The 18,773-nt window shown below is 39.4% G+C and overlaps 2 protein-coding genes across 5 annotated transcripts in view; both read left to right on the forward strand.

Annotated features, from left to right (window-relative positions):
* The window catches only part of myom2a (myomesin 2a), a 35,191-nt gene extending 30,269 nt beyond the window's left edge, over positions 1 to 4,922 (forward strand). For all 3 annotated transcript variants that reach the window (XM_008418504.1, XM_008418486.1, XM_008418495.1), the window contains 6 exons: positions 39 to 144; positions 673 to 836; positions 1,658 to 1,694; positions 1,772 to 1,794; positions 2,004 to 2,059; positions 3,336 to 4,922. In XM_008418504.1, coding sequence (XP_008416726.1) covers positions 39 to 144; positions 673 to 836; positions 1,658 to 1,694; positions 1,772 to 1,794; positions 2,004 to 2,059; positions 3,336 to 3,830 — 881 coding nt within the window. In that variant the 3' untranslated portion in view covers positions 3,831 to 4,922. The remainder of the gene's footprint in view (positions 1 to 38; positions 145 to 672; positions 837 to 1,657; positions 1,695 to 1,771; positions 1,795 to 2,003; positions 2,060 to 3,335) is intronic.
* A 570-nt stretch (positions 4,923 to 5,492) lies between these two features.
* On the forward strand, positions 5,493 to 18,601 carry LOC103470234 (protein FAM83B-like). 2 transcript variants are annotated; one of them, XM_008418526.2, is made up of 6 exons: positions 5,493 to 5,881; positions 7,210 to 7,654; positions 11,292 to 11,456; positions 14,029 to 14,153; positions 15,319 to 16,569; positions 16,606 to 18,601. In XM_008418526.2, the coding sequence occupies exons 2-6, from the start codon at positions 7,232 to 7,234 to the stop codon at positions 17,264 to 17,266; spliced, it is 2,625 nt and encodes an 874-aa protein (XP_008416748.1). In that variant the 5' UTR covers positions 5,493 to 5,881; positions 7,210 to 7,231; the 3' UTR covers positions 17,267 to 18,601. The 2 variants fall into 2 exon arrangements, with proteins under 2 accessions (XP_008416748.1, XP_008416739.1); XM_008418517.2 differs by having other exon boundaries at positions 5,494 to 5,881; positions 15,319 to 18,601.
* The last annotated feature ends 172 nt before the right edge of the window (positions 18,602 to 18,773 follow it).

Consider the following 18,773-nt stretch of genomic DNA (forward strand, 5'->3'; position numbering starts at 1 on the left):
TGTGTGTGTGTGTGTGTGTGTGTGTGTGTGTGTTTCAGGTGCGTCTGCCTCTGAGCTGGTCATGCAGTGTACTCCAGAGGGCATCAGACTGCAGTGCTACATGAACTACTACACAGAGGAGATGAAGACTGTCTGGAAGCACAAGTACATCACCAGAGTTTACACACAACTCATTAAGCACCAACGCGCAAAAACAACCATGAAATCATCCATTTCCACATCAGGATTTAGTAACATCTGGATCAAAATACGAGGCTGAATTTGAGATTATTTGGCTGTTTTACATTGAAATGTTTGATTATAAATATCTAGTATTATCTGATTTACTAAGTTCGTTTTTAATGTAAAAAGTATCTGCAGCCTGAGAACCTTCTGCTGATGTTAGACTTGTTTTACTTATGAACATCAACAGTGTCAGAGCTCATTTAATTTCTGTGACATACAGTCAACCGTGCAGTAACACACCTACATACCTTAACAACACAAACCAGTTCTTACTGCACAGCACCGCTTTACTTCTGATCTGCAAAATGTTAACTTTACGTTACTTTAAACGTGCTCAACTCATATGTACCTGTGTGTGTAGTTTTTGAAGTCTTAGAGGTGACGTGTGTGTGTGTGTGTGTGTGTGTGTGTGTGTGTGTGTGTGTGTGTGCGCGTGTGTGACTGCAGGGAGAGTAAGATCGCCTCCTCTGAGAAGATGAGGATCGGCGGCACTGCAGAAATGGCCTGGATGCAGATTTGTGATCCATCCGATAAGGAGAAGGGTCACTACGCCATTGAGATCTCCGACGGCGTTACGACTCACACCCGGACCTTTGACCTCTCAGGACAAGGTAGTAAACTGCCTCCACGTCTAAACATGCAGCTATAATATATATATATATATATATATATATATATATATATATATAATCTAAGATTAGAGCTGCACCTATCAGGGATTTTGAATCACATTTCAGAGCAGAGATACTGATTTTGATCCTTGAACAAGTTGGGATAAATACAGCGGCCAAACAAAACGTTCATCACATTTTTTCATTCTTAGATAATGATATTTAATCGACTCAGTTCTGCCTCTCTTGAGCTTTAGGGCGTCTTGACACTTTAAATACAAATAAGCACCACACCCACAACTCAACGTTTACACTCGTTCATGAAAATGTCTGCAAACAGATGCACAATTATACAACAGTACTTTTTTGAAAAGCAGAAGTGGAGCCTCCTGCACAAGCAATAAGAACTTAGCAAATGGCTTCTGAATGGCAAGTCAACAACTGAACAGTTGTCTTTTCCAGCAGCCATTGTACAACGCACACAGCGGTAAAACCAACCAACTGACCGAACGTCTTGGGAACTCAGCTTGTGTTGCTAGGTGATGGGCTGGGCTTTTCTGGGTTGCTAGGTAACGGTTCAGTTCTGTCTGATTTGTTGATTTGTCAGAAGGTTTTTGAAACAACACATTTCCCAGACACCAAAAAACGTTACGGTATTGCCAAGAATGTGGAAAATATCCATTTTCCATTATAGGTTGCCTTTAAAAGCACTGAAACCACCTACATGCCTTAAAACTGAGACATTTTAACTGTCTTAACAATGAAATGTTTACAGCATGTCCAGTCATGTGTGTGTTGATTTATGTATTTCGTTTTCACAGCGTACACTGACGCCTATGAAGAGTATCTACGGCTTAAGTAAGTCGTTTGGATAATAATAGTTTGTGAATTTGTATTGAAATCATTCTAATAACACTGAACCTTCTGGGTTTTAGGGCAGCTGCATTTGCTGAGAAGAGTAAGTAGATCTCTTTTTAATGTTGACACCAAACGTTTATTTATCCCCTCACAATAATGTAGCTTATTTATTATTTTAAACTCAGAAAAAGGCAGAAAACCTAAAGTAAAGGACTTTTACCAACATTTTAATCACGCTTTGAGCTCCATAAATGTGTTTTTGTTTGTTCTTTTGTGAGTTTCTGAGCCCTGATGTTTGTTTTGCTCCAGACCGCGGCAGAGTGGTGGGCGGACTGCCCGATGTGGTCACCATCATGGAGGAGAAGGTGAGAGGCTTCTCACATCACATCAACCTTAAAGAAATGTTTGTTTTACACGGTTACATCAGCTCTGGGCTGAGAAGGTCAAGGGTCAGCGCTGAACTGCCGCAGCAGCATTCCTGACGAACGAATGCGGGAGCGAGACAAAAGCATCAGGGCTGCAACGTACTGCTAAAAAAAAAGACACGAAACAAGATCAAGAACTGCTGAATCTTAAGTTTTAAAACTTTCGCCCTCTTTTTAAAAATAAAACTACGCAAATTTTATTTATCTCGAAACCTTTTCAATCAAAAAGTCAAAATTTGGAATAATCTGAAGTCAGGACTTGCCTAGATTGATGGTCTAGTCTTTCTTGGCTGCAGTTTTTACCAAGATGCAATTACATTCCACAACAGATTCAAGTGCATAAACTGGTTTAAACTGGTTTGAAGGGTCAGTATGGATTTCTGGGTTCATTATTTCAGACCAAGACTAAGACATCCCAGTTACATCTCATAAAGCCGTTCACACAGTTCACTGTCAACAGACAAAAACACATTTTAAAGACACTCTTCTGTTTTTACAGAAGTCTCAGATTAACAGATACACAACTGCAAAGCTGTAAGAGAAAATAAAAACTAAAAAACAGTTTAATTTTGGTTTTCTGAAGGTAACACCTTAAAATTATTTTTGGTTTTCTTGTAAACGATGTTTTATTAAACAAAACCACAGATGGGAAAATAGAAAACAAGGCAGACAGTAAAAAGATCTATAACCAGTTTGTCAAACTGGTATTTCCTCTGATGCCAATTGCTGCCAAACTTGACATGTGGAGAATCATCTGTTTTCCATGCTGAGTTCTTGATGTATGAGGTTGAAGAGTCAGTGAGTTGAATTCATGAATTTATTAATGCCAAAATACCGCTGGTCCATTTCTCATGCTACCTTTAGGAGCCAGCAGGACAAAATGGCATCAAGCTAAAGTTGCTCAGTTCCTTTGTTAGCCTCTATCTGAGCTACGCCCTAAAGAGGGCGTTTCCTAGTGTGTCCTATCCTTTAGCCTTAGCTTTGAAGGTATTCCCTAACATGTCCCATCGTTTAGCCTTAGCTTTGAGGGCGTTCCCTAACATGTCATTTCCTTTAGCTTTGCTAAAAGAGATAAAAACACAGAATTATTTATTTTCAGCACACATCGCCATGAGCCAAAGATCTACAGCTTTAAAGATACAGCATCATGTAAAATGTACTTTTTTTTAGCTTTGTTATCATGTTGCATCATGCTAAACTCTGCCGTCCCGTCCAGTCTCTGAGCCTGACCTGCACCGTGTGGGGCGAGCCGACCCCCGAGGTCACCTGGTTCAAAAACGAGCAGGAAGTGGCCTCCAACGAGCACACCAGGGTGACGTTCGACGGCGGGAAGTTCGCCAGCCTGGTCATCAACAGAGTCACCACCGATGACTCCGGCAAGTACAGCATCAACGTGCGGAACAAGTACGGCGGCGAGTTCGTGGAGATCACCGTCAGCGTCTACCGGCACGGCGAGCCGATCCCCGAGCCCAAACTGGGACAGCCTAGAACGGCGGCGGTGCCACCGGCCCAGCCTGTACCGCCAAAATCCCCGGCGGCCGCCGCCAAGACCCCGACCCCATCCAAGCCCCAGACCCCGGCTCAGTCCGCGAAGAGCCCGACCCCCGCCCCCGCCGCCACCCCGGGCACCAAGTCGCCCACTCCCCCCCGCAGCGTCAAGTCCCCGACTCCGCCCCGGTTCATGAAGTCTCCCACCCCACCCAGAAAGTGAGCGGAAGAGGCATCGACGTCTGAGAGCAAAACTTTCACCGCTGGAAACATGGAGGGTGAAAATGGGAGACGTTTAGTTTCTTTAGCTTAAGAATTAAAAACTGCTGCTTATACTAAAATACAAGCTTTACATTCATTACAAATCAAGAGAAGGAAGAAAAAAGAGAAACAAAATGTCTACTACACTGCAAAAACAACAACTTACTAAGTATTATAGGTCTATGTTTAGTGCAAATATCTTGATAAACTAGAAATAAAACACAACTAACAAGTAACTTTTCAGCAAGATACAAGTGCATGAAAACATACCAGCTCCACTGGGAGATTGTTGCACTTATAACAAGACATTTTTCGTGTGTTTTAGTTAAATAATCTGCCAGTGGATTGTGGAAATAGCACTTTAAAAAAATCAATATTAAGGAATTAGGTAACACTTTATTTAAAGTGTTACCAGGAAGGGTTTACTTAAACTCCTATATCTTGCTGAAAATTTACTTTTAAGTTAGTTTTGTCTTATAGTTTACTAAGATATTTGCACTAGAAGCTAGACAATAATACTTGGTAAATGTTATGTTTTTGCAGTGCAGGTTAATGTTTTATAAGCAGACCCTGTTAGAGCAGTTTTAGCTGAACGCCTGCATCTCGTTTTATTCCCTCATTTCCAAGAAATCATTATTGTTGGGGGGAAAATGACACCAGCATTAATCCTACATGCAGACAAACTCAAGTGCTCAGTTTTCTCAGCTTTTAGTAATAAAAAATAGCTAAATATTACATTAAGTTTGCAAAAGAAGTTATGACAGGAAAATGAACTCATATTTACCCAAATACTTTAAATCCACAGTAGCTGCATTTTCATTACAAATCTGATTCACTAGAATACAGCTTTAGTTTTTGCTCTCTTCTATTAGACTTAATTTTTAATGTCATTATAAATGAAGCCTGCTGCTGGGAATGTAAATAAACATATTTACTTCCTGCCTTCATCCCTGTGCCAGACCAGTCCATCTGTTTGTGGATTGTCCTGTTTTTTTTTTTTTGTCTTTTCTCTGCAGTGCTTTGTAATGGCAATAAAATACACTCATCAACCTCATTCTGCTGACTCTGCTTCATCACAAAGTGGGAGACTCGAAAACTCTAGTACACTGCAAAAACTCAAAATCTCACCAAGTATGTCTGGTCTGCTTTCTATGCAAAATATGCTAGTATGCAATACATGAAATAAGACAAAATTAGCTTGCATGTAGCTTTTCAGCCACATAAAGGAGCTTATAAGTAAATATTTCCTTAATATTGATTTTTTTTTTAAATACTAGTTCCACTGGCAGATTATTGGAAAATTGTTTAGTGAAATAAAACTAGTACTTTTTCTTCAACATTAAGAAATTTTTGACTTAAAACAAGCTCCTATATCTTGCTAGTTTTGTCTTATTCAAGTGTACAAATGTATGCTAGAAACTAGACAAACATACTAAGATTTTGTGTTTTTGCAGTGTAAATCACAAGTTTTACATTTGTAAAACTTTGTAACCAAAGCAAGAAGGAGAAACGTTTAGTGCACAGCAAAAAATAAATAAAATCTTACAAAGTACTTTTGGTCTGCTTTTAAGTACAGGTATATTGGTGCACTGACAAACCTGATGAATTATTTCACTTATAACAAGGGGAAAATGTCTCGTTATAATTTTTATGTAAAATTTTTTTTTGCTTTTTGATGGCAATAAAATCCCATCATCATCACCACCGTAGATCCAGCAGTAGTGAGTTGGGCTGAAAGGTAAAATGGTGGCGCTGTCAGACCCAGCAGAGCGAGTGGCAGGTAACCAGCCCAACAAACCTGTTCCTGGGAGCCAGGTGAGCTCAGGTGGGCGGAGCCTGTCCCAGTATGTGTGAGTGGGGGAAACGGGGCAGGTACAGCTGTTGGCGCTGACAGAGTTCAGATGGGCTGCTCCGCTGGAGGCAGACGGACGAACACTGGGCTTTTATTTTCTACACATTTTAATATGCTTGAGGTTCACAGCAGATCAGGAAACCAGGATCTGCAGTGATCAAGTAAGTTGTTTCTGTTTGGTAATTAGTTTTATCCAGTCTGACTGGTAATTTAATCCTTTTATAATTCCAGTTAAACAGCCTCTCACTGCAAGAACAATAATTGTTTAAATGTACAGAAATTACTTCTACTTAGAGGTGGATGGAGCACCCAAAATTGTACTGAATAATAAAAGCACTACTTTAGAGTATTTAAATCCCAAGAAACTAATAACACCTGATTTAATTAAAAATTACAATTATAAAGTTATGTTTACATTCTGGTATTTTAAAGACTAAAATGAAAAAAAATTGACAATAAAATTACTATAACAGACTGCGTATAAACAAGAGGTCTCACTCCGACATAAAATGTACATATTTTTTGGTTAAACTTTTTTGTTCGTTTCTTTCATTCATTCAAGTTACTCAAAGTATGTAGAGTATCCAGAAGGTTTACAATACTTAGTGATGGTATGACTCAAGTAAAAGTACTCATAAAAGTACATTCTTTCCAAGAAGCAAAAACAAGTTAATGTAACCGAGTTACATAAACTATAAGTCTGTTTGCGTCTCGTGGATTTTTCACAAACATGGTTTTGTTCATTTGATGAAGTTACTCACAGAGGTTTATATTTATAAACCATCATATTATTACTCGAGTAAAATAGTACACAGTCGTAAAACTACTTGTAGAAGTACACTCAGCAAATGTAACTAGTTACTACCAGATTAGTACTCAAAAAATGTACTCAAGTAAAAGTAGCTAAGAAGTAAGAGTAAAAAAGTATTTGGTAAAAAGTCTACTCGAGTGCCGAGTAACTGATTAATCATTTAAGATTTAAAAACTACATCATCAGACAAAATATAAAACTTTGTGGAAATGTTGGTATTTTTAGGACCAAAATGACAATAATGAATTCAAACAAGTCAAAAAATTACAAAACCAGGCAAAAGAAAATGTTTCCAATTCAGTTTAAATAAAAAAAACTTGTGAAACTTTAACAGAAACTGCAGGTGTGTGTCTGTGTCTGGTGAATTTATAGTTAAAAACATTTTGTGTTTTTCATTCAGTGAGTAGAAAATCCGGAAACTTTACTCAAGAGTAGAAATACTTCATAATAAAATTACAGCATAGTAAAAATACTCCTGAAAGTAATTTTTTTTAAAAACGTCACTCAAGTGAATGTAATTGAGTAAATGTAACTAGTTACTACTGAACTCTGCATCTACTGTCCTGAAAACAAACATCAGCGGTTGGTCTGATACGTTTGTTACGCAGGAACGTTTTTAAACCGGACGCTGAAACCTGAATTATAAATATGAAACTGATGCGATGCTTTCACACGCAGACTTGGAGTGAATCCGTCCTCCATGGAGTCCAACCTGTCCCAGCTGTCCTCCATTGAGGACGAGAGCCGCTACGTCCAGCCTCACTACCGGGAGTCGTACCGCCTGGCCATCTACGCCCTGCTGTGCGGCGGCGTCGACGCCTACGAGGAGTACCTGCAGGCGGAGCAGGTCAGCCACTTCCTGTCCGCTGAGGAGATCCGCTTCATTTTGGAAAACGCAGAGCTGCCGGCCGTGGGTGAAGACTCGGGAAACGCAGACCAGGTCAGCCCCTCTACCTACTTCCCCACCGAGTCCGATGAGGAGATTCCGGAGCTGGAGCTGGGCTGGCCGAAGGCCCAGCAGGACACCGCCGACACCAACATCAGCCTGCTGTTCCACCCGCCCCGGCAGGACACGCCGACCATTAAAGAGGTGGTGCGGAAACAGATCCAGCTGGCGGAAAAGGTGAGATCTGAGCCCTACCTGCTCTCTGTCAGGTGTACACTGCAAAAACACGTTTCTAGTGGAAATAAATTTTGGTCCACATTAAACGATTGATAATTTGATCAGTTACTACTTGAATATACTTTCTACCAAATACTTTTTACTTTTACTTGAGTAAAAATATGTTGAAGTACTCTTACTTGAGTACAATCAGGTTTAAGAAGGTGGTGATGTTTTAGGACTTGGTGGGCTTGAAATGTATAACGGTGTTCTACGGTCATCATAGATGGAGAAAAATAAGTCAATTCCTGCCAAAATATCTGAAATTTCTAGACTAATTTTAGAAATTTTCTAGAACAAACTTGGACACTTCTGACAGTCAAAAATTAAATGGTAAAAGTCAAACATTTTGAGATTAATCTTAGAAATTCACTAGAGGCAAATTATCTAAAAAAAATAAAAAAACTCATAAGATTTTAGATTGATTTCAGAACTTTTCTATAAAAAGTTTGGAAAATTTGAGTTTCAAAAGTCGAAAATTTTCTGCTTTTAGAAATTTTCAGAAGTTGAAGATTTTTGACTCTTCAACCTCCAATTTATTTTGCAAATGTTTTGACTTTTCAAACTCAGAAGTTTCTGGGGGGGTTTCTAGATAATTTCTGATATTAATCTAAAAATTTCTGACTTTTTCAGCATAAATTTAAAACTTTTTTCTATCAACAATGGCCCTAGTAGGCCGTTACTGAAATAAGACAAAACTAACTTACAAGTAACTTTTCAGCAAGAAATACGAGTGTTTTAAATTAATAATTCCTTAACTGGCAGATTATTTCTCTTATATATTATACTATTATATGGTACACATTTCTTGTTATAAGTTAAATAATCTGCCAGTGAAAGTAGTATTGTTGCTGAAGACAAACTCCGACATATTCCTGAAAAGCTAATTAGTTGTCAGTAATTTGTCACAGTGTTCCAAGACATTCAGACGAGGAACTAGACAAAAGTACTTGGTAAAGTTTTATATTTTAGCAGAATAAATCTGAAATGCATTGAAAATCTTCTATTTACTAATCTGCTTACACATTATTTAAAGGTACTTTGTAGTTTCATTTAGAATAATCAATATCCTTTACAAACAACCTCAGAATATTTTTTATTTTGCATCTCTGTGTGTGCCTCTTGAATGTTATCTCCTTCTTAACAGCGTATTTACAGTGCATATGTGCAAATTTTACTGATTTTGTATCAGTTTTTGGACGTTTTATTTTAACACCAGACAAAAATGACCTGGTAAATATCAAAACCTGTTTTTGGATTATGATTTCATCACTGAAGGGGGAAAATATCTATTCAAACCGATCTGACTGTCTGGCAAAACAGCTAGTTGTCCCACCGTTAGATACAGCTAAATAGACGCAGAAGGACCGTTTTTACCATGCAACAATTATATATTACCTAGCTAATTGTAATATAACAACATTCCTATAATACGTTTTCACCAGAATTACGTTGGTCCTCAACCTTCTTCAATTTAAACGAAATTGGTGTCAAACAATGTGCTACAGCAAAACGTTTCATCTATGGTATTATAACGTTAAAGATTTTAAAGTTTCGTCTCGTTAAAAATTATTTCTGCACTGGATCGTCAGCTGACATCTTTTAGTTTTCATAAAAAGAAAATACCTCTTTCTAAACGGGCTCACCAACGAATAAAATCATTTGCCAGTAACCTGTTAAACCAGATGCCATGGCTTCTGTGTTTTAGTTTCATCTCTGTAAACATGACACGAAAACAAAGTGGAGAATCTAAAGTTAAAATATGAGCGCTGTGCTTTATGGGCTTCTGATGCTTCCGCCTGCCGAACATTTCCTGCTTGGTGCTAAACATGGCGGAGCTAAGGATGCTAGTTCTCATTAACGAGCGATAAGCCGCCATTTTCGACTGACTTCCCAAAACCTAAAGAGATACAGTTTTAATAATATACTGGATTAAAAACAAAGACATCGTGAAACTTACGGAGCTTGTCGAGTGTTAAAATTTCAAAACAGAACCGCATGAGGAGCATTTTACATCCAACACCGCACAGTTTGGACCGCTTTCTTCTTCCCGTTCTGATGTGGCAGAGGCCGCCATCTTTGTTTTTGTAAATGGCTCCGCTTTTGGGTGACCAGTGGCGCCCTCTGCTAGTTAGCGGCCAAACTACAACACTAAAAGAAAGTCTAAGGGGGGCATCATTAGTTAATCGACTGGAACTAATAAACCATTTATCGACAATTAATCGTAAATACGTTATTTGTATGCATATTGCACGTTGAAAACACATTATGTTTAATACACCTACTCACTAAATGTACACTATTGGGATCTACAAAATTACTTGCAAACGTATTTACAGTCCTTGAACTTTTTAACATTTTTTCACATTCATCCTCGGACATCTTGTATTTTACCGATATCTAATGTCAGACTTAATGTTGCACATAATCCTGAAGAGGGTGAAAAACATACATTTCATATAAAAAAAATGGACACCATTGATTTTATAGCCTTAATTTGTTTATTTCTTGGTTTTGACTCAACAATTTTGGACAACGTGACAAAAAATTTGCACACCCCTGCTTTAGCTCAAGTACCACATCCAAAGTCTCTGTCCAAAATGTCCTAAAGGTACTTTCACATACACATACTGTTGTTCTGTGAACTAGTCAAGCTACTAAAGCTGCAGCTGGAGGAGCTATTTATGTACGAATGTAAATGATTAGGTGTGTATCTGCTCAAACCCAACAAAGCTTTTAGTGCAGCCACTTTCTCAGCACATGTTTCAGTTTATGGCAGGTCCAAACAACAACTGCAGGCTCATTCTGCCTGAAGGTGCAGCCTGTTGGCCATGGATACAGACTGAGTGCGAGTGCATGTCTGGGTTTTCGTGCTGGTTTGTGCAGTTGTGACAGTTGTTACAGAAACAGGTCAAACAGGAACTGGTCGTCACTGAGAAGCATTCCACAACCCATTCAGTACAGTTTGTTTCTCACTCAGCCCATTTTGCAAAACCAAAATTAAATCTGATCATAAATTATATTGACAGGTTACTTTATAGAGAGTCCAAACAAACCCATAAAGCAGTCAATTAATCCAGATATTTATTCCCACTATCTTTTTTCTTGAGCCAACGAGGTGTTCAGACTGTTTTGCATGTAGATAAAACCAGAGCACCATCTACTGCATGTTTGCTGTGTCTCTTGAATGGCTTGGTAGCTAAAAGAAATGAAACTGATTATCTAAATCTAACAATTTCCTCCTTGACTCCATGAAAGCCAAACTTGTAGAAACCACCACTAATAGGCCTGCCAGCTTAACTGGACTGTTATGTCTTAAAGGGTTTGCAGGTGTGCCATACTCTGTCTATTTTTAGATAATGAATTGAAATTGAAACAAACAAAAGATTAAACAGATTGCTTGTTGTGTCCAGATCTAGAATTGTTCAGTTATGTAATAATTTGTTGAGTATTACAAAATGAGTAAGTCCTGAATTCAGCTGCATTGATGAGAGATTAGCTCAACGAACCACCTTTTGTGAAGCTGAAGCTGCAACTGTGTTTACAACAAAACAAGTATGATTGAATCCGGTGTATTTTTGTGTTTATTCGTCTGCAGCTTGTTGCCATAGCAATGGATGTTTTCACCGATGTGGACATTTTTAAGGAGCTAATCAGCGCGGCTCTCAGAGGGGTGATAGTCTACATACTCCTGGATGACTCCCGGGTCAGCAGCTTCCTCAACATGTCACGCAGTATGGGCATTAACCTCCACGACATCAAGGTAAAATAAACAAAATAAAATCAATCATGTGGGAAGGAGCTAGACTTTTTGATTAGCATTAAAGCTGCAGTATGTAGCTATAATATTTGTTAAAACTGTCACCATGTTGTGACAGTATAATCTGAGAAACAACTGAAAGTTTCAGGAAAACCTTTTATCCGCTACTAAGACCCTCCTCCTGGCTCTGATTGGTTGTTTCCAGGAGAAGGAGGAGCTACATTTTTTCACAGATTATCTGTCTCATATCAAACTGTCAATTCAGGGTGCCAGTTTTAACATTTATTTAAAGAAAAAAGTTTCTTAACATAAGTTGCGTTTTGTAGCTTTAAGTAAAATAAAGATGCGTCACAGATGGTGTACTTTTGAACTTTTCTGTCCTCCGTACAGCACTTAGGTCAAAGTTACAATTGTTTTTAAATGTGTTGGATAAATAAACTTACTTGAACTTGTTGAAATGATGAGGGATACATTTTCCATTTAGCTCACTGAAAAACAAGGTAAACTCCTTATTTTCCTAAGTGAATATTTCCCCTCTGGCTTGCTTGCTGTCATCAGCCACTGATATTTATTTTACAACTATTTGCATCTGCAACACCCTGTCATTTCCATCAGTTTCTAAAGTTTAGCAGCATGTAGCAGTAAAAATCAATATCATATAAAATAAACACGCCATTTAACTTAATTATCTTAACCCAATGGTTTCCAAACATTTTCTGGCCCCCCAACCCCTCCTATGGATTACAAATAGCTGTCTCTAAGAAGGGGGGTGTCGACATTTTTGGGGGCAAAATGAATGTACGTAGCTGGACATAGACAACAACACCAATAGCCTACAAGCTACTTGTTAAGCTTAATGTGCTGTATTGATATTAGCTAGTCATCTTTTAGCTAACTTTACCTGCATCCAACAGCTTTACTCAACTCAGTCGGTTAGTTTGGGGGAAAAACTGTGAAAAGTTCTTTGCGTTTTGCTGGTTTGCTGCCATGATTCTAACACACCTGCGTAGCTCCGCGCAGCAGCAGCAGGTCTCCTTCACTGCCGCACAGGTGTAAACCCAGCGCGAGCGTCGTAGCGCTCATGTTGCGTTTAAAGGCGGCTCGGAAAAACAGGTTGTTTACCACATGTCAACAAAGGATTAAAAAGTTTTAACTGCCGATAAAAGTGACAGAGGACACAGATATGGGAAGTCTGGAAGCCCCTACTGTATCAAATTGACATAGGAATAACAGAGAGTTGGCCATTCTAAGGTTAAAAAAAACCCAGCGCATACAGCGTTCATGTTTTTTTTTTCATCCAGACGGCTTCCCGCGCCCCCCCCTGCAGTGGCACGGGGCGCCATTGCAGTTTGGGAACCTCCGTCTTAACCTGACTTAACCTCCCAATGCTATGCTAGGTCAGATTGTAGGAATGAGTGAATGACAGGTGTGTCTCCTCTGGCCACATTTTAAAGGTTTAAGGATTGGCAAAGTGACTTTGGGTTTTGGGTAAGATGATCTCTACAGGGATTTCACCGAAAGGCAGGAATTTAAAAATCTATAACTGGAGTAAACAAACAAGCCAGTGTTGGTTTACCTCATTAAAATATTCTCTAAAAGGTTCCCTGGAACTTAAAAGGAAAACATCTCTGCATTTTCCTGGTAGCATTGCCCTTCTTCCAGTAATTATTCAACTACAGCTAATTTCTGCGCACACATTAAAAGTCTATCCTTTCTCCTTTCTTTGCTACTTCTTGTCATACGGTACAACTGACAGGGCTGTCAGAGCAGCTGGATTTTCCTGTTAAATGGCATCAGGATGATGTTTCAGCAGTGCAAACAACGTGTCAGGAGAGGGAGCACAATGGCAGCTTTGTGTTTGAAGTGCAAAGCACTCAGACAGCCGCCACATCATAACATCGACCTTGTAGAAACTGACAAGTGTGATCTTGTAGATTTTATCTGTCACTAGTAGCAATAAAGGAAAACCTGGAAAATGTTCACTGGATGGTTTTAGGAGTGGTTGGACTGACACAGCTGTCAGTTCACTATGTTTTCTGTTACTATTTACATTAAAGTGACTCATTTGGGTTTGACTCTTTCTGGCAGTCACAATAAAGAGTTCTAAAAACTATTAATCCTCATTGTTGCTGTAACATTCAAGCAGCAATTATCACAAATGTGAATCTTTGTTGTTTTATTGCTGCATGTTTTTCACCCCACACGGGATCTGTTATCTTAAAACACCCAGCGCTTAACCACAAACGGCTAGACGCTGAAATACCCCAGAAAACAAAAGCCACTGCGCTGGAAATGTTCCTGTTTTGTTTTCTTTTTCTTTGTAAATGATCTCAAACATGCGTTATGCAGCCTCCATCCACTCCAGTGGCTTTGAAACAGGCAAAGTCACATTCCAGTTATAGTCCAGGGTTTTTCTTTCGAAAAGGTTGCTGACATGACACAAAAATGTGTTTACGCCAGTGGCGCAATTACACATTATTCAGGTGGATGCGAAAACATAGATCGCAAAGGGCAAAGATAATGGATCGATAGATATCCTTAGCCTTTAACTGGACTTTTTGTTCATCTCTTTCAGAGCCTTTGTGTTCGGACGGTTCAGGGGGATCAGTATCAGTGTCGGTCGACAGCGAAGTTTCATGGAGGCTTGGACCAGCGGTTTATTCTGCTGGACTTGCAGACGGTTTTATATGGAACATACAGGTGAGTCAGTCTTGGTGGGTCATAATCCATATGCTGGGCTCCAAAAAAGCCCTGCTCATAAGATTATTACCATGTTTCCACTGAAAGTACTCTTGTTCTTGAACTAATTCAGTTTGTTTGCCTTCAAACTTTGGTGCTTTGTTTGGGGAACCAATCATGCATTGGTTCCCCAATGGTGCTACAACGTTGTGTAGCACCTTGTTGGGTGCTACACAACGTGGCAGGAGAGAGTACTAGCAAGATGGCGGAACTGACTGAGCTGTGTGCATTACTTTATTTACATATCTTCCTTTAGTTTCCACGCCCATAGAACTTCATCTGATCACCAATGCAGTATTCACTCTTATTAGACCTAACAGAGAGACTAATGTCAAAAAACAACAGAGAAATTGATACCTTTGTACAGTGAAGCATTTACCAGGCATGACTTTGCTTTTGAGTGCAAAATGAAATCAGCTGCTGGGTTTCCTCAACAGACCACTGCACATTCTTCTCTGCTATTTTTGTTAGTTGTTTCTTTGTTCAAATTATCTGTCATGTCACTGTTGCACAGAAAAACCAACCGTTCAGCAGTGCCCAATCTGAACCTGTGGAAAAACACAAAACTGATTTTAAAACATGTTCGGGAACCGAAACAGACCTCAAACTGTGTTTATACAATTGGCCTACATGGGAGAACTTTTTGCTGAAATGTTTTATAAAAATGCATAAGGCTCTGCCTCGCTTGCCTCTTGCTTTGTCCTTTATCTTGCTTTGTCTTTTGCTATGCCTTGTCTTGCCTCTTGCTTTCCCTCAAATTTGGGGACTGGGACTGGCCCCAAACTATTGGTGGAACAGGCCTACATGAGAGCCCTTGTTGCTGAAATGTCCTATTCAAATACACTAGGCCTTTCCTCTTGTCTTGCCTCTTGCTTTGCTTCTGATCTTGATCTGTCTTACCTTGCCTTTTCTCTTGTCTGACTTCATGCTTTGCCTCATATCTTTGGGTCTTATCTTGCCATGCCTCTTGACATGCACCTTATCTTGCTTTGCCTCTTACCTTGCATTGCCTCTTGCATGTCATGGCTGACTGCTAAAACATGTAGATGTTGATTGTGTTAACTATTAGCAACATCTTTTATACTGTAATGCTCCCTCATATACTGTGTCTTTTGTGTTTTTCAAGCTACACCTGGTCCTTTGAGAAGATCAACCTGAGCATGGTCCTAGTTATTACCGGTCAACTAGTTTCTTCCTACGATGAGGAGTTCAGAAGACTATACGCTCGCTCCATAATTCCTGAAGCTCTGGCCACTGGGAGTCTTATATCTACATACCCAAAGTCCAGTCAGCTTTCTCTCAATCTTCACATGAAATCCAAACCTAATATGAGAGGTTCGATAAACGACAGGTATAACGATGCAGCCACTTTAAACAGGGGCTTCAGTGTGCAGGAGATGCTGCATCAGTCTCACTTTACAGACACAGGGAGCTTAATGAGAGGTCACAGTTATGGTGGAGACTTGCAGAAGTTGAATTCCACGAGACGCCTGAGAATGGGAACCAAGAACCTTGGCACCCCACCGAGGCACAGCAGAGATGTGCAGCTGCCAAACAGAGCATCTCAGCAGCACCTGAGGCACCAGACTCGCTATGGCACAGACCACAATCTGATACCATTCAACTCTGAAACATCGCTTAACAAATGGAAGATGAACACATACCTAATAGAGAGCGATATGCCTCCTGATGCAGAGCCCACTATGAGTAGTCCACACAGCAGTCAGACGGGCTTAAATGAGTATCAGTCACAGATTATTCACAGCAGGTCGATGAACATTAAGTCTAGAATAGAGGAAATGAGGCTAAAAAGGCTAAGCTTGCAGGAGCATGCCAATCTCAGGCAAAGCCAAGAATCGTTGCGATCTTTGCACTCAACTACAGAAAGACCCCAACATATGAGAACTCATCATGGAAGACCAAGAGGTGTAGAAATGAATCCAAATACAGAAAACACTCTCGGTCTGAAAGACAATGAACTCTTTAAGGAATCTGACAGAACAGAACAAAGTTTCATGGATAGTAAACACTCGGCCTCTCATGGCAATATCAAAATGGGTGCCGATCGGAAGACAATGCACAACTATGCTCCTGCAGGGACACAATCAGATACTGGATTAGATTCAAAACTCAGTGATTCAACTCTCAAGATCTCTAGTTTAATTTCTGGCAGTCTGAGGCAGTCCAGAGTGATGGAGTGTTTGACTGAGATGCCTGAAGAAAAAGAGGCATTAAACCCTCGTGGTGATCGCTTTGAATCAGCATTTGGAGACAAAAATGAAATGAGGTCTAAAGATGAGAAAGTAGTCCAGGGAGAACACCTTAAGAAATCAAGCTTACCTGTAGAATCAAATCATCATCATAAAGCTGGTGAACGTTATGGTTTGATCCAAAATAAAGTAGACTCACCTCCTCCAAGAGAAGCAAACAAATCCCTTCATGTACCCTCAGCAGAATCTAGTCTTTCTGCGGAGCCTCAAATAGTTACTACAAAGAAAGAGCACACACAGAAGGAGTTTACAGACAAGGAAAAGAAAATCTCCAGGAAAGAGAAGCGGTCCCTACTGAAATCCCAGAACAGTTTGGACTCAAACCTATCGCTCCAGACAGATCTTTCTAAAACGTCTTCCTTAGGGCGACTGAATAAGAAAGAATCGTCAACAGAGATGTCCCAGCAGCAAAACTCTCTCAGTGGGCTATCGGAAACAGAAAAACAGGCAGAAAAACAGAAATCTCCTTTCTCAAAGCTGTCCTCTCATCGATCAAGCAAAAGAAAGACAACGCCATCGGCAGATCAGGACCAAGGCTCGACAGGCGCTCCGGACAATGAAGTAGCGTCGGGCTCTCAAGTCAAGAGAGAAAGAGCTTACAGTCGCTATGAGCTCCTAATTGGCAATGATAACATCCACCTGGATAAGCCAGGAAGGTCGACGAAGACCTCAGACAAAATTAAAAGCTTCTCCCTAACCAGACGGGGTGACGACCTTCGTACGCATCAGACACAAGGGGGCGCTGACAACAAACTGGGGCGACTAATGCAGCGAATGGGAAATCTGATGAATAAAAATAAATAGGCACATCCAGTAGGGGGCGCTGGTTACATTGGCCCTTTAAGTTGTACCTTTGGAGTTTTGGTCAATCTGTCCCACTGTGGGACATTTCATACAGGTGATGTGTCAATCCATTCCTTCATGATTGAAGGTAATTTTCTATATTCTACTTATACCTTAATGTGAATCTAATGGGATAAATCAATAGTAGCAATAGGGGTTAAAAAACTGTCATGTTTAACATAAACATAAAATCGAAAATACATTAGATTCTTCAATGTTCACGTGTAGAAGACATATAAAGGAATCAAAAATACGTTTTTCAAGACATTCCTGATACTAAGTACCAATAAAACAGACCTCTCATCACAGTTAAAAAATATAATAAAGTCTCTACATGTGCAAATGAACTATTTTACTAAATTATTTGTGAGATTTTAGCATTGACTTTAGCATGGTGTGGTAGTTGCTAGGACTGCTGCCTTGCAGCAAGATGGTCCTGGGTTGGTACCCCAACATGTGACTACATGTTCTCTCAGAGCATGGTGAGTTCTCCCCAGGTACTCCCACTTCCTCCCACCGTCCAGATACACAACTGTGTGGCTAACTGGTCTCTGTCCTGGGTTTCTCTCAACCAATGACAGCTGGAGAAAGGCCTCCAGATCTCAATAACTCTACAAAAAGAACACTACAGATAATGGACAAGAGGGCTGGATTTTAGCATTTCATGATTATTTGTCTCCAAATATCATGAAATACAGAGAATTAAAAACTTTGCTTACGGGTAATAGAGAGAAGTAAGAAGGGAGGAAACTGTTACGCATAGACAAACAACTGGGATACGAAGAGGTGAAAGGTCAAAGAGAAGTTGAGGCTTGGATCCGGTACCCAACCCTAATGTTTACACACCTAATGTTTACATATCTGCACTTTGCAAGTTTTTCTGTGGAAGAGTGTTTTTATTTTTATTAAATGTGTTGCAGTAGTTCTACTGGACAAGAAATCTGAAACTTAAGCAGGGATTTTCTAATAAATATTAATTAGATATTACTGTACAGTTACGGTAAAAGAAAAATAAATTATGAAATTATGTGGTGAAATCTGTTTTGTGAAGATAAAATATTTTATATTTTAAAACTAACAGAGAGTAAGTTGTTTTTACCATGGCTACATGTTATAATATTTTATCTAATTTTGTTGAAATAATTTGGTTGATGTCCCCAGAGAGAAAGAGAGGAGATTCTGCATCTTCTCCCCACAATGTCATGATTTAAACATAATTCTGTTTTTTAACGTAAGTCTCTATTGATGAACTCTTGCAGCCATGTTGTCACTTTAAATAAATATTTTTTCCAAGATTTTTAGGTGGATATTTATTTATTTTTTTTAATTTTTACCTTTTTTTACATTAGTGCTAATTATTTTGTGGAATTAAACAATTAACTTCAGATCTGAATTAAGAAAGAAGCCATTTTTAAGCTTAAATTTTTTGTTTTTGTTTTGGATTTTGTAATTTTTCTCTCAAGGAAAT

This window comes from Poecilia reticulata, linkage group LG1 (assembly GCF_000633615.1).
Source record: "Poecilia reticulata strain Guanapo linkage group LG1, Guppy_female_1.0+MT, whole genome shotgun sequence".
NCBI lineage: Eukaryota > Metazoa > Chordata > Actinopteri > Cyprinodontiformes > Poeciliidae > Poecilia > Poecilia reticulata.